General features: G+C 49.3%; 2 protein-coding genes across 8 annotated transcripts; one reads left to right on the forward strand and one right to left on the reverse strand.

Annotated features, from left to right (window-relative positions):
- On the forward strand, positions 1 to 3,907 carry pgam5 (PGAM family member 5, serine/threonine protein phosphatase, mitochondrial). 5 transcript variants are annotated; one of them, XM_079364249.1, is made up of 7 exons: positions 1 to 132; positions 272 to 473; positions 984 to 1,156; positions 1,247 to 1,371; positions 2,464 to 2,559; positions 3,193 to 3,326; positions 3,466 to 3,907. In XM_079364249.1, the coding sequence occupies exons 2-7, from the start codon at positions 274 to 276 to the stop codon at positions 3,614 to 3,616; spliced, it is 879 nt and encodes a 292-aa protein (XP_079220375.1). In that variant the 5' UTR covers positions 1 to 132; positions 272 to 273; the 3' UTR covers positions 3,617 to 3,907. The 5 variants fall into 5 exon arrangements, with proteins under 5 accessions (XP_079220375.1, XP_079220377.1, XP_079220378.1 ...); XM_079364251.1 differs by lacking the exon at positions 1 to 132 and having other exon boundaries at positions 140 to 473; positions 1,247 to 1,372; positions 2,471 to 2,559; XM_079364252.1 differs by lacking the exon at positions 1 to 132 and having other exon boundaries at positions 140 to 473; positions 1,247 to 1,372; positions 2,471 to 2,559; positions 3,196 to 3,326.
- Positions 3,908 to 3,973: 66 nt separating this feature from the next.
- Positions 3,974 to 17,387, reverse strand: ankle2 (ankyrin repeat and LEM domain containing 2). Of its 3 annotated transcripts, none has more exons than XM_079363775.1 (13): positions 17,201 to 17,387; positions 12,259 to 12,768; positions 11,895 to 12,089; positions 11,558 to 11,745; positions 11,289 to 11,477; positions 11,096 to 11,218; positions 10,776 to 10,839; positions 10,114 to 10,286; positions 9,926 to 10,032; positions 7,247 to 7,437; positions 6,345 to 7,164; positions 6,137 to 6,268; positions 3,974 to 5,870 (listed from the first exon to the last, which is right to left on the reverse strand). In XM_079363775.1, the coding sequence occupies exons 2-13, from the start codon at positions 12,755 to 12,757 to the stop codon at positions 5,663 to 5,665; spliced, it is 2,889 nt and encodes a 962-aa protein (XP_079219901.1). In that variant the 5' UTR covers positions 12,758 to 12,768; positions 17,201 to 17,387; the 3' UTR covers positions 3,974 to 5,662. The 3 variants fall into 3 exon arrangements, with proteins under 3 accessions (XP_079219901.1, XP_079219903.1, XP_079219902.1); XM_079363777.1 differs by having other exon boundaries at positions 11,558 to 11,742; positions 17,201 to 17,314; XM_079363776.1 differs by lacking the exon at positions 17,201 to 17,387 and adding an exon at positions 14,047 to 14,240.
- Between the last annotated feature and the right edge of the window lie 1,221 nt (positions 17,388 to 18,608).

Genomic DNA, 18,608 nt, shown 5'->3' on the forward strand with positions numbered 1-18,608 from the left:
TTTGTTTTGTCCTGTGCGGGCCCTCGTAGTGTTTGTAGGAAACAGCTCAGATTAGCTTTTTCCTGAGCATGGGGCCGACTCAGGTTTGAGAGTCCAGTTGAGAGACACAGGAGGATATTAGTGCCGCTTCAGGTGTGTGTTTGCTCTAGGTGTAATCTGTATTCATCAGCGTATAACAGAATAAAAAGAGACTTGTGAGGTTTAGGGAGCTTTACAGAGAATCTGTGAAGCTAATCAGCTAGCCGTACTTTGTCTCCTCGGCGGGTCGCAGAAATGTCTTCCAGACGGACTCTGAGACTCCTCTGCGGATTAGCAGGAGGCTCTGCCGTGCTGGTGTTCGCTGATTCCCGGGGATGTTTCGGGGAGCCCCGCGGTCGGTGGTCGAGGTTCACCGTGCTTCAAGCCGCGCAGCCGGCGTGGAGCAGCCACACGCCGGCCCCAACTGGACACAGCTGGGACTTCAACTGGGACAAGTAAGACCACCTCATCAGATCAGAAGACTCTTTACTCTGCAGCAGCCTCTACCATCAGTGTGTGAATGTGTATGAATGGATGAGTTAATACTGATGGACTCTGTCAGCCTGTTTCATGTTCCATCTTGATCTGTTCAGATAAAATGTTTGATTGAAACACTTTAATGACGTCTCATGAGACGGCGTCTCTTCTGCTTGGAGTAAACGAGAGCAGAGATCTGAGGAAGGTGTCATTCTTAACTCTCTCCCCACATGACGCCACTGATCAGACGAATACAGATTGAAATGTGATCTGTAATGATGGCATGTTTTGCAGGAAGGGTTTCTGCAGCTGTCACAGCTGTCATGTAGGAGTCATGTAGGAGTTTCAGGTAGCTGTGGTGATTATTGAGAACGAGTGCAGAGCCTCAAAGTCCTCCTAATCGTAGCTTAGTCAGCTCAGGCTTTCCCCCTAAAGTTAACCATGTGAGACAAAGTCCCTTGTAATCACCTCGTCTTAACCGTGTTCAGGAGGGACCCATCTGCGCTGACCAACGGGAAGAAGAAAGACAACGCAGCCGAGGACCCCAGCTCGGAGCAGGACAACGGCAAACCCAAAGCTACACGGAACATCCTCCTCATCAGACACTCTCAGTACAACCTGAGCGGGAGCAACGACAAGGAGAGGATCCTCACCCCGCTAGGTCTTTCAAACACTCTGAGTGGTTTCAGTCTGAGCCCATGTGATGGCGTGCACCGTGGCGTCCTCTTGACCGTTGTGTCCTCCCCTCCAGGTCGCGAGCAGGCCGAGCTGACGGGGCAGCGGCTGGCAGCCTTGGGACTGAAGTACGATGTTCTGATCCACTCGAGCATGACCAGAGCCACGGAGACGGCCAACATCATCAGCAAACACCTCACAGGTAGAGACACCTCACAGGTAGAGACACCTGAGACACCTCACAGGTAGAGACACCTGAGACACCTCACAGGTAGAGACACCTCACAGGTAGAGACACCTGAGACACCTCACAGGTAGAGACACCTGAGACACCTCACAGGTAGAGACGCCTCACAGGTAGAGACACCTGAGACACCTCACAGGTAGAGACACCTCACAGGTAGAGACAGCTCACAGGTAGAGACACCCGAGACAGCTCACAGGTAGAGACACCCGAGACAGCTCACAGGTAGAGACACCCGAGACAGCTCACAGGTAGAGACACCTGAGACAGCTCACAGGTAGAGACAGCTCACAGGTAGAGACACCTCACAGGTATAGACACCTGAGACACCTCACAGGTATAGACAGCTCACAGGCAGAGACACCTCACAGGTAGAGACACCTCACAGGTAGAGACACCTCACAGGTAGAGACACCTGAGACACCTCACAGGTAGAGACACCTCACAGGTAGAGACAGCTCACAGGTAGAGACACCTGAGACAGCTCACAGGTAGAGACACCCGAGACAGCTCACAGGTAGAGACACCCGAGACAGCTCACAGGTAGAGACACCCGAGACAGCTCACAGGTAGAGACACCCGAGACAGCTCACAGGTAGAGACACCTCACAGGTAGAGACAGCTCACAGGTAGAGACAGCTCACAGGTAGAGACACCTCACAGGTATAGACAGCTCACAGGTAGAGACACCTGAGACAGCTCACAGGTAGAGACAGTTCACAGGTAGAGACAGCTCACAGGTAGAGACAGCTCACAGGTAGAGACACCTGAGACAGCTCACAGGTAGAGACAGTTCACAGGTAGAGACAGCTCACAGGTAGAGACAGCTCACAGGTAGAGACACCTGAGACAGCTCACAGGTAGAGACAGCTCACAGGTAGAGACACCTGAGACAGCTCACAGGTAGAGACAGCTCACAGGTAGAGACACCTGAGACAGCTCACAGGTAGAGACAGCTCACAGGTAGAGACACCTCACAGGTAGTGGACACACAGATGAGACGGGAGACAAATGGATGCTAACATGTAGTTCTTGTCTTTAATGTTACGGGTGTAGGAGTGGAGCTGCTGAGCTGTGATTTGCTGAGAGAAGGAGCGCCTATCGAGCCAGTTCCACCCGTCACTCACTGGAAGCCTGACGCTGTGGTGAGAAATGCTACAACCGTCCTGAGCGGACGGCGTCAGAGCAGACCGTCACGCCTGAGCGGACGCCGTCACGTCTGAGCGGTCGCCGTCACGTCTGAGCGGTCACTGCCGGCGTCTGACGCTGTTTAAGCTGCAGCAGTCAGACAACACATCAGTACAATGTCACTCCTCACCAAGCATCAATCTGTCTAATCATATGGACCAACATGTTGCCACGGTGACGGCATCCGTCCACTAACTGTTTCTGTGTCATAGACTCGCCCCGTGTCCTCAGACGGTGCTTTGCTATAATTTAAAGACGCGTCACAAAGGCTGAACGCAGCTCGACCTGGAAACTGTTTCCTCCTGCCATCATTCTGGTATCAGCCTGATGTATGTCCCGCCCAGTCTTGATTCTGATTGGTCAGTGAGGGAGAGGTCACGTTGACGAGCGCAGCGACGGGGTTGAGCGTTGTAAACGTGCAGAAAGCGAGCGCTGAGCGTGGACGCAGGTCGTGTTTGGTTCCCGTCTCTGCAGGGAGTTTACACAGTGTCCTGTCCTACTACATCCCCCACAATGCACTGCAGCATCATGCACTGACTGATTGAACCCGAACACGCGAGCAGCCTTTCAACCTCTCTCCCCTCCTCCAGCAGTACCACGAAGATGGAGCTCGCATCGAGGCAGCTTTCCGCCGCTACATCCACCGCGCCGACCCCAAGCAGAAGGAGGACAGCTACGAGATCATCGTGTGTCACGCCAACGTCATCCGCTACTTCGTCTGCAGGTTTGTAGCCAGACGAGAGACGTCAGAGGAACCGAGTGACCTGACGCGTGTCGTGCCTTCAGCCTGCAGGGACTCTGAACATGTTTAAAGTGATTTAATGACGTATCTCTGTGAGCTGCTTCTCTCTCTGCGTCTTCAGGGCTCTGCAGTTCCCCCCGGAGGGATGGTTGCGTATGGGCTTAAACAACGGCAGCATCACATGGCTCACCATCCGGCCCAGCGGCAGGGTGGCCCTCAGGACTCTGGGAGATTCAGGATTCATGCCCCCGGACAAACTCACACGGACCTGACGCGGTGCAGATCTCTGGGACTCGAGTCCCGCGCAGTTTCCTCCTTAAGTGTCTTTAAAATGACTCGATGTTTTGTTTTTTTGTGATTAAACTTTGGCTGGTTTGTCGACGCGCTGCGATCACTTCCCTGCCATAGAAGCTGTAGTGCTGAAAGCTGCATTACCACTCTGAATGTAACGGGACATTTTTACGACTGATTTTTAAACTGTGTGAAGCGTGCGCTCGACGGGAGGATGATGTGTCGTTTGGTGCCGATGTAGTAAATAAAGTGGAGACTCCCTCAGGCTGTGTTCGAGGTCTTTACTGACTGACACACACACACACACACACACACACACACACACACTGGGCCTAATGTAGGAGTGACCTTTTATTGGTTAGTTGAAAGCGAATGAGGTCTTGACATACAGAAAAGAGAATTCACCATGAAAGTTTGAATAAAGCACAAGAAGTATGTTTTAAGTTTTTTAGGTGCATTTTTGCAAAGTTCCACATTCAGAGACATTCAGAGACCAGGATCTGGATCTGCTGCCCCCCTGAGAGCACGCAGACGGCCGTACAATCTTCTCAGAGAAGTAGTTTGTGCTCTCAGATAAAAGGTGAAATTCACAAACAAAGAACTGTACATTCAGAACACGTGTTTGTAGCCCCGGCTGAAAGGCGCTCGCACATACAACGGCTTCACGCTCACGTCATGTTAACGACTAAAGCCCGGCGTGCACTCTGTCCTTCTCCATGAGGTCAGCTGCTCCGGATCAGGAATCACCATGGTAACAGCATGCCAGTATTACCAGTCCTGCCTCTGCTGTGATGAAATATTTAATATTTATGCAACGGTTGGTTCTGATTGGACGAGGCGTTCCCTGAGCGACGAGATGGGAAACCATCGTAATATGCATCACTCAGGCAGGAGACCTGTGGTTACCATGGACACCAACAGTAACAGTCCAGCCAGTACGCCAGCCCGTGGCGTGATGAGCTGCTGGTTAGCGTGCGTTACTGGTCAGAATGTTTGAGCGTCCGTCTGCAGATCTTTTCAAGATAAAGAATTCTCCTGATTCTACTCGTACAGCGTGCGCTCGCCGCTCGTCTACCCTACCACAGTGTGCACGCCGGGCTTGACTGCTAGTAATCAGATTACACTCAGTAACACTACTTGTTGTGCAGGACGTCGACCCCACGAGGAATCAAACATCCTGAAATGTCCCTCTCACTCTGTCAGCGTGAGGCTTCCTAACATCCTCGAACATCTCGAGCTTTAAGGTCAGAGGGCGTCTTCAGGGTTCATCACGTTCACACTCAAAGTGAGGAAGATGCTTGTGAATGGAAGAAATGTGGAAAAGAATCAAACTGCAGGGTGGGAGGCGTGTCCAGGTCACAAACATGTTTATGAAAGAAAATCATGGAAGCTCTCCGTCTCGTCCATTTGTCCCGTGTTTGCCGTAATCATCTGGGAGCTCTTTCCACGTGTTCTGTGTTCGAGTTGGAGAGAGAGAGACTGACAAGGACCGGTCCATCACTCCAGAAAATTAAGGCAACAGGAAATGGCAGTCGGTTTTAACACCATTAATAAAAACATTTAATTTGTTTGTGCTACTGACCAACATACAAAAAAATAACTTTTAAAATCTTGACATTTTGCCTTGTTGTTTTTAAGAACATCTTCAGTGACGGACTCCTTCTGATGGAGGTTTAGGGATGAGCTAACTTTGGGGGGTGCTGCTTGTTTTCACGATATTCAAAAAGTGGACTCGGGCTATGATACAAGTGCGTCACACTGGCCACAAACAACAGGACAGTGGATCCAACATGGTCCACCGCCCAGCGCTAAATAAACGACCGCCACTCTTTCCTGTAGGAGGCGTGGAGCGTGCATCACAACCCAACGTGATGACGAGTACCATGAATACAAAGCTTCCACACTTGTGCATATTTCTGTTTGTGTTTGGGATCTCCGGCGTAGACGCCCGGGTGCAGCCGGGTTTGAAGAGGGGGGGGAGGGGGGGGGGGGGGTTGTGAGGGAGGGGGCGGGGCCGAGGCGGGCGGTTAGACCGGTGGCTCATTTAAGTGCTTGAGGCGGATACGCTGGATGTAGCTAGCATTAACAGGGCTGTAACGGCTGGGGCTGAAGTCCGGTGAGGCGGCGTGCCGGGCCGGACTGAAGCGAGCGCTGGGAGACATCAGGCCGACCGGGGAGCCCGGAGTCTGAGGTTGCATCCTGAGTCGGGGTCTCACCCCCGCCGGGCTGGGCCAGCTGGAGGACACAAGATCAGAACCAGTCAGAGGTCACATTTACACAAAGAACCTGACGTCATGGCAACCGTGGTTCACGCTTTTCTTCTCAATCATCCGACATTAACGCATCATTTTTTCGTGTTATTTTGTCCCTTCAGGCTCCCCGTAGACAGCTGTCCTCCGTGTGGAGTCATGCATTACTAAAAATAAACCCCGACCCGACCCCGAGAGAGCCACTGACACTACTCATGAGTGTTTGACCTTTGACCTGATGGTCACACTGACCTGTGCATGTCTGCAGCACAGTACGACTTCATTGTGCTCTTCCACTTGTGAACGCCGGGATACTTCTGTGCGTCCACCTCCACGCCGTCGATTGCCGTCCACACCTCCTTGTCCAGCTTGGTCGGTGAATCCCTGCGAACACAAAGCCCAGTCACAGATTCTACAGAACCGGGGTATCATAGAAACCTTTCCCACGCAGACCACTCACCCGTCTATGAACACCCCTCTCTTGGCGTGCGGCGGGGTCCTGTGAAGGAACTCGTTGGAGTTATCTAAGGACTTGTAGGAGGACCCGGAGGAGCCTGAGCTGCTCAGGTCCCTGCCTCCGTGGTCCCACGATTTGGACCTGGCACAGATGTTGCGCCCCCCTGATACAGACCCCCTAGTCCTGCCCAGCACCTCCAGACTCTCCTCTGCTTCATAGTACTCCTCCGAGCTGCCACTACTGCGCCTCTCCTCGCTCCCCTCCACGCTCTCTGCTTCGTGTCCGCTGTGGCCGAGGGACAGGCGGTTCAGCCCAGAGCTCAGGTCTGACGACGGGCCGAAGGAGTCCCGGACCTCCCGGGCCCGGCTCCCGCCGCTGCTCCTCCTCTCCCTGCAGGTGCTGGGGTTGTCCAGCGTCTCTTGCAGCGACATGCGCTCAAACTCCACCATGAGGTTGGAGATGGGCGACAGCAGGCAGGAGGAGGGCGAGGTGCGAGGCGCCACCTTGTCTCCATTATTAGTCCTGTCTCTGGAGGAGCACACACCGTTTTTACAGACGACGCCGGGCGTCAGGATGCCGTCGTCGCAGCAGCACAGCAGGTCCTGCTCAGCCGCAGTCTCGATCAGGTCGGCCCCTCGGTGGTGCAGGATGTGCAGGTCACGGCCGCCCACGGCGCCCTTCAGGCCGTCCTTGGATGCAGCAGAGGAGGTGATGCTGGTGAGTGCTGCGTTCTGCCGATTCTTCATTTCCTCCAGGCTGATGTCGTCGCCCTCGTCCAGGAAGGCTCCCACAGAGATGGAGTTACAGAACTTTTTGGGCTTGCCTTAAACAGGAGAGGAAAAAGATTAGCTCTGCATGTGTTTTAACCAGGTGCTGCATGTGAGAGGACAGAGACGTGCGTCTACCTGGGGACGGCGTCCTGAACCGGTTGCTGGTCTCATTCTCTCCCGTCTCCTCGTGAGCCCGTGGACTGAAGTCTCTCTTGCTCAGGTATTCTTCCAGTTTGCGGAGCCCCTCGGCAGAGGACAGATCCACAAAGCTGTCCAGGAAGTCCCAGTACTCGGCCCACGGGTGACCCATCCCATGAGCAAGGTCTCTGCAGAGACAGGAACACAGACTGTTTGAATCTGCTCTTTATAAAGTGAGTACATGTTGTGTAGCTCTTTTAATCGACCTAGCGGAGGGTACATGATACAGTCGATCAGATTATTGATCAGCTCTATGCTTTGACCCCAGGGTTCCTCTCACACTGCCACTGATAGATGGAGACGTTTGGTTGTGGACTCAATGTTGGATAAATGTGACATTCTGGATATGTAGGATAGCTGGTGGTGTAGCATCAGACTCATTGGTGAAGGTGGTGGGTCATAGGGTTAGAGTGTCATTTTACAGGAAAGAAATGAACCATTTTAAACGTCCATACGAATCATAAGAGCATGAAGATGAATTTCTGAACAGGTTAGATTTAATTCAGTCCTTCATAGAGGATTTTAATGCTGACATAATGACATGCTCATGCCTCTCTGGTAAATGTGGAGATATGTTGTTAAACCGTGAGAATGTTCCCCTGCTGTCTGGAAATAATAAAGCTGGTCAGAACTGAGCAGTGATGATGTGGCGTGATACGCACTGTGAATATGGCACGGCCCTTATGTGCTCAGACATGAACTGTAACCCTAACCCAACATGCTGAAAACCTCTGGGCCAGGTCTGAGGAAACTGTGAAAAGTCTAAATGCTTCTAGTGAACCTGCTAGTAAAAGTAAGTGTAAGGTTCCCAACATTAAAGAGACAGACTCTGTCAGACGCAGGCAGGACGACACATGAGACATTAAATAATTTAAGTACGCACTTCGTTTTTATTAAGAAAAATTAGTTCTCACTTATGAGAGTCAGTTTGGGTTCAAAGTAAAACATGGACCTGACATGTGTATGTGAAGTCATCTGTTTTATTGATGTGTTAAAACCATTTGATCGAATTAATCAGGAAAAATAGTTTGTAAAACTGTTGAAGAGCAAAGCTGCTCCATTCTGAGTGCAACAAGGAGCAACTCTATTTAATGTTTCCATGTGATGACTCATCAGGTAAATATGCTGCAGGCCGTCTTGTGGGTAACACTATTGTTAATCATCTGATGTATGCAGGTGACCTGGTCGTGCTCGCTCCATACAGTGCTGGGCTGCAGCTGATGATGAAGGCGTGCTCCCAGTAAGGGAAGAGGTTAAATACCGAGGTCATGTGATGACTCAGCGCTGTCAAATCTATTCTCAAGCTAACATGCCTATACGGAAGTTTTCTATGTGCTCTGACTCTATATACTGTGGTCTAACTATAAGATAAAGAGCATGCAGAGGTAGCATACCATGATGCTGCTGCTTCAGGCTCACAGGTGACAGTGCCAGAGTGCACACCTGTGATGTTTAGCTTGATGAACGTAATAAGTGAAGCCCTCTGAAGAGCTGCAGATTGGTGCAACTGGCTGTATATTATATAGGCTAACATGTGATGTCCGATGTATTCTGTAGCTCCTTTTATACGACTTATTATGTGTTTGATATGGACCTGTGTCTGCAATAAATCTTATTATTATTATAAAGTCAAGTTTGGATTTGATTAGAGAAATACATCTTTTCACTCAGGGAGAGGAAATCTGATTGGCCGTCCTGAAAGGTGTGCAGGTGTCTTTCTAAAGCTCTTCTAGGTTTGCTGCCTGCAAATTTATGAACCATTAAAGAACCAGAAGCCAACAAGCCTGATGTTTATAAACTGTTCCTGGTGTCTGATGTTTATAAACTGTTCCTGGTGTCTGATGTTTATAAACTGTTCCTGGTGTCTGATGTTTATAAACTGTTCCTGGTGTGTCTGATGTTTATAAACTGTTCCTGGTGTGTCTGATGTTTATAAACTGTTCCTGGTGTCTGATGTTTATAAACTGTTCCTGGTGTCTGATGTTTATAAACTGTTCCTGGTGTCTGATGTTTATAAACTGTTCCTGGTGTCCACACTGAGCTCAGATAAAGAGCGTTCATCTCCCTCTTCATGGAACCTGAAAATGACCTGGTTTCAGCTGAAGCCTTCAAGTCAATGTTGAAGGACAACATGCGGGAGACAATGGGAGCTGTGTGTCACACACACACACACACACACACACACACACACACACACACACACACACACACACACACACACACACACACACACACACACACACACACACACACACACACACACACACACACACACACACACACACACACACACACACACACACACACACACACACACACACACACACACACACACACACACACACACACACACACACACACACACACACACACACACACACACACACACACACACACACACACACACACACACACACACACACACACACACACACACACACACACACACACACACACACACACACACACACACACACACACACACACTCTCTTTGTTTTTAAAGATGGACTCTCACAGAGACCAGCCAGGCTTCATGTGTCCTTGTACTGAGTGTATCAGGTCTTAAGATCCAGGATCCAGTTGGACCCGTCACAGAATGAAGACAGAGGTCTCACCTGCCCACCCGCTCGGCGCCGCGGTCCGGATCAGACTTCAGAATGTGGTGGAAGTGTTCCGCTCGGCTTCTGGGCGGCGTCTTCCAGGACCGCCGGAAATCATCAGCCTACAGGAGAGCGTGACATAATGTGGTCATCAGACGTTTGTGATGGGTGCAGTGATGTCATCAGTCAGGGACAGGACTTGCCTTTGAGGGGCTCAGCGGGCCAGCGAAGGCTGTGACGGTCATCAGGGGCTCCATGGGGCTTCTGGACCACTGGATGTGTGACAGACTGTCAGAGGACTCGGGGGACCACAGAGCTCCGATGACGGGCTGAGAGGTGTTGTCTGTCGCCCTCAACAACGGGATGTAACAACGATCTGCCACAAGACCGCATGTTATATACAAGGACAAGGTGTGTGTGTGAGAGTGTGTGTGAGTGTGTGTGTGTGTATACGTGTGAGTGTGCGTGAGTGTGCCTGTGTGTGTGTGTGAGTGTGCCTGTGTGTGTGTGTGAGTGTGCCTGTGTGTGTGTGCCTGTGTGTGTGTCTCTGGAGGACAGCGGGGTTACAGCACTTTGTTTCGTCCTCCTTTAGAGACGATGGGGATCAAAGTTCAGAGGACTGTAACTCCACGCGGTGCCGTCAGTCAAACCCTGCATCATGTCACAGCCAAATATAAACTCATGCATGCTGCTCTCTGTGTGTGTGTGTGTGTGTGTGTGTGTGTGTGTGTGTGTGTGTGTGTGTGTGTGTGTGTGTGTGTGTGTGTGTGTGTGTGTGTGTGTGTGTGTGTGTGTGTGTGTGTGTGTGTGTGTGTGTGTGTGTGTGTGTGTGTGTGTGTTGGGCGATCATGATAAAAACTCTTACCCTCTAAGTAGTCACATATCTTCTGCTTCACTTCCTGGGTTTTATTTTTCCTGCTGCAGATGAGCTGCAGTGAGGAGAGAAGGAGAGAGGGACGATTATCAGCGTGCTCATGCCCGTCTATGTTTAGCCTTCACTATGCACACAGCCATTGTTGCCAAAGATTTAAAGGTCACGGCTTCAAAACCTGAGGCAGCACAGCCGCACCTCCGCCCGCAGCTCGAGGCCTGACGTGCGTGCGTATGTGTGTGTGTGTGTGTACATTTTAAAGCATCTGCAGAATGAAAAACAAGCTGACAACGAGGTCCGATCAAAGTGCTTACATCACAAGGCTTCTGAGCGTCTTTGTTCCGACAGCTCTTATCGATGTCGGGGTGCGAGCACAGGACATTGACCACCTCGGGACATCCGAACTTACAGGCGAAGTGTAGCGGTGTTTCAAAGCCCTGAGGGACACAGATACAACATGAACATCCCAGCTCACAGAGACAGCGTGGGAGGCTGCGCTCAACTCACCGCCTTGTCCGGGGTGTTGAGGTAAAGATCTACGATGTAGCGGATCCGTTTCTGCAGCATGACTTCCTGGTCGTCCGGGTACATGAGCCGCATGAACTCGGGGTTTTCCAAGGTGTCCAGCAGCAGCTGGACGACTCCCGCCTGGTTCTCCTTTGCTGCCACATGCATGACGTTGTACCTGCAGCCCTCCTGACCAGACAAACCAGAGGAAGGACACAGTCACTCACTCTCCCTCCCCCCTCAGTGTTCAGGTCACCGCCTGTACTCACCTGCACTATGGTGGGGTTATCTCCTGAGCCAATCAGGTACCGCGGGTTGCTCCACACCAGCTCGCTGAAGGTCAGCTCGTCTCCCTTCTCAACAGCTTTCCTCAGCTTGGCGGTCAGGTCCTGGGTGCGGGGGCTCTTGAAACTGTTTGCTCGCTCCCGGTTGATGGTGTCGACCTCCATGTTGTCTGCTGACAGAGCGAGGGACAGAAGTTAGTGTGCTGACATCACATACACTCAGAGGATCACATGTTTTAAAGTTGGATCATTAGAGAGCGGAGAGAGAAGGAGTGGCAGCCAACATGCAGAACCTGAGAGATCTGTCCTTCGCTGTATTTACCTTTACTAGTCAGCAGGCCTGGTTTGACTGGAGACACACACGCTGCTGATTTGTTGGGAGAGGGGAAATAGTCACAGATCCCTTTGGCGAACTTCTCAGCGTCCTCGCGGTTAGGAAAGGCTTTGAAGCGGGCGCCCTTCATGATCTTTACTGCTTGAAGGGCGTCTTTCTTATCCGTGTACACGTGTGCTCGTTCTGCAGACAAAAACAGACAGAATATTTATCTTCACTGTCTCTCTGTAAACGGATAGATAGAAGAGAGAGGGACGGAGGAAAGGAGCCACAGGTGGGACATCGTCCTGTCTCATTTAAACTCATCACAAACATGAACAGGTGAGAGCAGATGAAGGAGAGTCTTTCTTACCGTTTCTAGCCAGAACATCCTCCCACAGAGGACAAACTCCGTAGAACAGGGTGGGGGACACTTGAGCCAGTTTGGAAGGCGTTTCTGTTTTGGACTTGCTGCCTTCAGCAGAGCAGTGCGAGGCGTCCACAGAGAGCCCCTCCTCCTCTGGAGGGTTCAGACCCACACCGTAACCGAAGTCTGGCTCATCACTGCCAGCCTCACTGGCTTTGCTGCTTGTAGCAGCAGAAGAGGACGTAACTGCTGCGGCACATGACACCGATCTGGCGTGCTCGGCAACACAGGCCGCACCGGCCGAGACCCCAGCTGGCGAGCTGTGGTCGGATTCAGCAGCGGCGGCGGCGGCGCTCTCTGGCCCGGCGAGGACTCGGGCTAACTTCCTCTCGAAGGTGGCTCGGGTGGTGGCTGTGATGGGGCCGCACTTCAGGTCTGCTCTGGCAAACTCATCACGCAGTTCATCAGAAGTCAGCCCCCGCAGCCTGCTCAGAACGGCCTCCATGCTTCAGCTCCCTACAACACAGCGTCAAACACAAGGCTCGCTGTCAGAGCGCCACATATGAGACCGAGTACTTCAACATCAGTGTCGATCAGAGTCTATAATCCAGGATGGATCAATCATAAGCTGTCTTTACATGTTGGCCCTTTAGGTCGGTCATCATCACTCAAGGAGCTATGAAGGAAACATGAAGAGAGCCTGCACGACGTGTTGGTGCAAAAGTTGGAGATGGATTTGAACATCTGTCAAAGAAAGACCGAACGAGTGTCCTGATCTGCATAAAGACCGATAAACCTCCTTGAGCTCAGGAGGGGCGGGGCGACGCTGCTGCTGCTACAGACAGAAACAAATGTTCACTTCATCTTTCACAGGCTCGTCTCTAACGAACTCGTCTCAAAGACAAATAAAAAGCCTGGTGTTTCAACTGGACCTTTACGGCGAGTTACGCATGAAAATATAAATCACATTAATACACTTAAAAGCACGGCGACAATTTCATAACTCACAATAATGTCACAAATAATCAACATTTCAACAACTCTCAGCAACTCGCTGAATCCTTTTTCACAAAGATAGGAAGCCATGTTGAGACCGGAGGTGGCAGAGGCTGCAGAGTAAAGAGTCCATCAGTATTAACTCATCCATTCATACACATTCACCCACTGATGGTAGAGGCTGCTGCAGAGTAAAGAGTCCATCAGTATTAACTCATCCATTCATACACATTCACCCACTGATGGTAGAGGCTGCTGCAGAGTAAAGAGTCCATCAGTATTAACTCATCCATTCATACACATTCACACACTGATGGTAGAGGCTGCAGAGGGATTAAACCTCAGAGACCTTGCTGATGGCCAACTCTACCACTGACCCACAGATCATGTGCTGCTCATGTTACTGAGCTGTACAGCTGTTAAAATAAATAAATCTATAAATAAATGATAAAACCTATAAACGTCTAAATCAGACATGTTTTTCTAACTAGCACCTGCTAACATAGCATGCTAACCCTGCGAGCTTCTGTCAAAGCTAGCATGCTGTAAAGTGCTCAGATTACACTTCCGGTGAGTGAATAAGCTCACAGTGGATCCAGGACATGAAGACAAACGGAAACATTGAGACACGGACACATTACAATAACACATCAGTCCGTTCACTCGCTGCTGTCACGCCCAAGTTTGTCATTCGAGGTGTTTTCAGACAACAGTGAAAAAAAACAAAAACGTGATCCTTCTTCCTCAGAATCAAAGTGTACGTGATGACGTGTCCTAACAAATGTGTCCTGTACTCACCACACAACATGTCTGTTTAATAGCCGCTGTGAGTTTTATTTCTGATGAACTGTCGGGACGGACACAAAGCTGGAGACGGGCTCATTGTTTACAACACGTTGTGCGCATGCGCAGTTTCAAGGCAGGGCTCACGCTGTGTTCCAGGTCTGTGGGAAAACTCAGAGGCATCGTAAACTTAGTTTATTCCTCACTCTCTGAAACTACCCCCCAGACAACCACATCTGGACTTAAAATAAGGAAACTACCCCCCAGACAACCACATCTGGACTTAAAGGAGGAAACTACCCCCCAGACGACCACATGTGGACTTAAAATAAGGAAACTACCCCCCAGACGACCACATCTGGACTTAAAATAAGGAAACTACCCCCCAGACAACCACATCTGGACTTAAAATAAGGAAACTACCTCCCCAGAAAACCACATCTGGACTTAAAATAAGGAAACTACCCCCCAGACGACCACATCTGGACTTAAAATAAGGAAACTACCCCCCAGACGACCACATCTGGACTTAAAATAAGGAAACTACCCCCCCAGAAAACCACATCTGGACTTAAAATAAGGAAACTACACCCCAGACAACCACATCTGGACTTAAAATAAGGAAACTACCCCCCCAGAAAACCACATCTGGACTTAAAATAAGGAAACTACCCCCCAGATGACCACATCTGGACTTAAAGGAGGAAACTACCCCACAGACGACCACATCTGGATTTAAAATAAGGAAACTACCCCCCAGACGACCACATCTGGACTTAAAATAAGGAAACTACCCCCCAGACGACCACATCTGGACTTAAAATAAGGAAACTACCCCCCAGACGACCACATCTGGACTTAAAATAAGGAAACTACCCCCCAGACGACCACATCTGGACTTAAAATAAGGAAACTACCCCCCAGACGACCACATCTGGACTTAAAATAAGGAAACTACCCCCCAGACAACCACATCTGGACTTAAAGGAGGAAACTACCCCCCAGACGACCACATCTGGACTTAAAATAAGGAAACTACCCCCCAGACAACCACATCTGGACTTAAAGGAGGAAACTACCCCCCAGACGACCACATCTGGATTTAAAATAAGGAAACTACCCCCCAGACGACCACATCTGGACTTAAAAGGAGGAAACTACCCCCAGATGACCACATCTGGACTTAAAGGAGGAAACTACCCCCCAGACAACCACATCTGGACTTAAAATAAGGAAACTACCCCCCAGACAACCACATCTGGACTTAAAGGAGGAAACTACCCCCAGACAACCACATCTGGACTTAAAGGAGGAAACTACCCCCCAGACAACCACATCTGGACTTAGAGGAAACTACCCCCAGACAACCACATCTGGACTTAAAGGAGGAAACTACCCCCCAGACAACCACATCTGGACTTAAAGGAGGAAACTACCCCCAGACAACCACATCTGGACTTAAAGGAGGAAACTACCCCCAGACAACCACATCTGGACTTAAAGGAGGAAACTACCCCCCAGACGACCACATCTGGACTTAAAATAAGGAAACTACCCCCCAGACGACCACATCAGGACTTAAAGGAGGAAACTACCCCCCAGACAACCACATCTGGACTTAAAATAAGGAAACTACCCCCCAGACAACCACATCTGGACTTAAAGGAGGAAACTACCCCAGACAACCACATCAGGACTTAAAGGAGGAAACTACCCCCAGACGACCACATCTGGACTTAAAATAAGGAAACTACCCCCCAGACGACCACATCAGGACTTAAAGGAGGAAACTACCCCCCAGACGACCACATCAGGACTTAAAATAAGGAAACTACCCCCCAGACAAACACATCTGGACTTAAAGGAGGAAACTACCCCAGACAACCACATCAGGACTTAAAGGAGGAAACTACCCCCAGACGACCACATCTGGACTTAAAATAAGAAAACTACCCCCCAGACAACCACATCTGGATTTAAAGTAGGAGTTTTGTCAGGTCTGCATGTAGACACTGTAGCTTCAGTGTTTAGCCAGCTCTGCATGTGGTGGACACTGTAGCTTCCGTGTTTAGCCAGCTCTGCATGTGGTGGACACTGTAGCTTCAGTGTTTAGCCAGCTCTGCATGTGGTGGACACTGTAGCTTCAGTGTTTAGCCAGCTCTGCATGTGGTGGACACTGTAGCTTCAGTGTTTAGCCAGCTCTGCATGTGGTGGACACTGTAGCTTCAGTGTTTAGCCAGCTCTGCATGGGTCTGTAAAGCTTTCTGCGTTCTAACCTCTCTCCATGTTTCAAAAGCATCTCCAACATTGATCCTAGTTTGAGCAGCTTTCTGCTGCTGGAGCTTATTAGAAACATGCAGAGGCTTTTTAGCTCGGGTACAATCACTTCTATCTGAAGCAGTTCCACTGCCCGCTTCCATCGCTGCAACACCTGTTGACCTGATAACTGCTCTCATATCTGGCAAACCCAGGGGCGTCCAAAACGGCCTTCAAAGCCCCGCCTACCTTCTCTGGTCCAATCAAATCCAGAGCATTCAGGAGCAGAATCTAAAGTTAGAAGGAGGACATACTGGTCCATCCTGTACTGAATATCAGCGTTTATAAAAAGCCTTATTTCCCTGACAGTATGTAAAGCGTCGGTCTGGATAAAAAGCACCGCGCCCAGCACTCAAGTTGAAAGTCTTCCAACTTTTGGACACGAAGCCACGAAGAATGAAGGCAGTTCTGACTAACAATGACTGTGTACCCTAACTCCTAACCCCTCACTCCTTACCCTTAACCCTAACCCCTAACTCTTACCATGATGTGACAGTTAAGAGAACTCGAGTGTCCGGGAGAAGTGAACGCAGCACCATGCTCTCCATACAGGTTGATATTAAAGGAGATAACTGTTAAGTTCGAGACACGTCCACCTGGCTGGACTAAAACAGGTAAATGTAGTGTTGTCATGAGCTCTCTGGAGATGAATGAAGGTGCTGGATTCATTCAGGAGAAACCTGCTCTGGATAAATAACATGCTAATGGACATTAGCCACGTTAGCAAAGCAGGAAGCCACATCGAACCCGCGGTCAGAAAAGAGAACACCATCATTAAAGTGCTATTAATAACTGTGACCTCTGTCAGCACAAGCACATTCAGTAAAAGTCATCAAAAAAGACCCTTTCTCACCTCCTCCTGCTGCTGCTAGGTGTCTTCACCGCGACGGTTTCAAAATACAGAGAATGAGGACCCAAGGCTGGCCCACGCGCTGCCTGATCAGAAAGACCGCAGCCTGCAGCAGCCAGGACTGCAGGGTAGAGGATCCATGAATGCTTTATTTCAGTGTTTACGCAAATCAAGTAGGTTTAATTTCCTTGTTTTAATATTTTTTTTTATTATCGGAAGGTTATTATTTACAAAGTAATTCCAGATAAAAGTGCTTTAAGACTCTCTGTGAGACTCGATGACCCCATATTTTAATTGACTTTACTCTGTGTGTGCGTGTGTGCTTATAAAAGGCAGTTAAACTACTTTTTGTGACATAATAGACATCTTTTGTCATGTTGGTAATTACCTCCTCTGAGAAACGTGTTTTATTTTGGGGTCTTGATTACAGTTAGGCCAAAAAGCCCCAGAAACCAATAAAAATGTAAACTTTTTAGATTGTATTCCATTCGTTGTTGAGGTTTCTGTATTCATTCTCCGACAGCGAGGTGTTTGTTCTGCCCTCGGAGTCTGCCTTCTCACCATAAACAATAGGACATGGAGCCAGAAAGCCCTTCCAGAGAGGGGGCGTGGTCAGACACAGCTCATTTACATATTTAAAGCTACAGACACAGAAACAGCCTGTTCTGAGCAGGGCTGAAATAGAGGGGTTTATAGACATGATCAAATACAGGATCAGAGTGGATTTACAACAACACACTTCACACACATGTTGAAGAGGAGGAGATCAGGTGACCTTTTAAAATTATAAATGCTCAGAAACATCCCAACACCACTGAAATAATTTGATCTGAAAAGTTACTTGGAACATGTGTAAAACAATAATAAATGATGTGAATAAAGGACGCATCAGTAAAATGTGCAGTCTCATTGTATGGCATTATTATATATAGTTGTCATTAAAAACAATTCAAAGTTTAAGTTTTAGGATTATTTTCCTTTAGTACGACCTTATTTTAAAATGCTGAATTAAAATAAATGACCTTTGAGAAATATTTTCAGTGCGCATGTGATCATTGTTCACTTAATGAGCACAAACGATAGTGACAGATGAATAGTGCAATTTTATGATAAATACAATCACATCTCCAAAAAAACAAACGTTATAACAAAGGAATGAATCAGTTCCAATCTTTAGAAAGAAAACAAAAAAGCAGGTACAGCAAGATGCAGAGAGCGCTGGGGCCCTCGCAAGTGTTATTACATACGACCCAACAGAGAAAGGTTGTCTGGAAGAGTCAAGGGGTGGACCGATTACCCGCCTGGTCGTGTACCAGGAGGGGGCGACATTCTGCATTTGGATGATTATCTGTATCAGCGTTTTATTTTCGGGAGGTGTCTGATGTGCAGAGACGAGAGCAGCAGGAGTCTC

The sequence above is a fragment of the Symphodus melops genome (genome assembly GCF_947650265.1).
Source record: "Symphodus melops genome assembly, chromosome: 1".
NCBI lineage: Eukaryota > Metazoa > Chordata > Actinopteri > Labriformes > Labridae > Symphodus > Symphodus melops.

What these genes read in the sequence shown, in the direction of transcription:
- pgam5 (XM_079364249.1), top strand. Translation starts at nt 274, where the DNA reads ATGTCTTCCAGACGGACTCTGAGACTCCTCTGCGGATTAGCAGGAGGC. An exon ending in TGGGACTTCAACTGGGACAA is followed by an intron (nt 474 to 983) that starts GTAAGACCACCT and finishes AACCGTGTTCAG; the next exon opens with GAGGGACCCATCTGCGCTGA. An exon ending in GAGGATCCTCACCCCGCTAG is followed by an intron (nt 1,157 to 1,246) that starts GTCTTTCAAACA and finishes CCTCCCCTCCAG; the next exon opens with GTCGCGAGCAGGCCGAGCTG.
- ankle2 (XM_079363775.1), bottom strand. Translation starts at nt 12,757, where the DNA reads ATGGAGGCCGTTCTGAGCAGGCTGCGGGGGCTGACTTCTGATGAACTG. An exon ending in GCCCGCTGAGCCCCTCAAAG is followed by an intron (nt 10,033 to 10,113) that starts GCAAGTCCTGTC and finishes GCTCTCCTGTAG; the next exon opens with GCTGATGATTTCCGGCGGTC. An exon ending in AGAGGGGTGTTCATAGACGG is followed by an intron (nt 6,269 to 6,344) that starts GTGAGTGGTCTG and finishes TTGTGTTCGCAG; the next exon opens with GGATTCACCGACCAAGCTGG.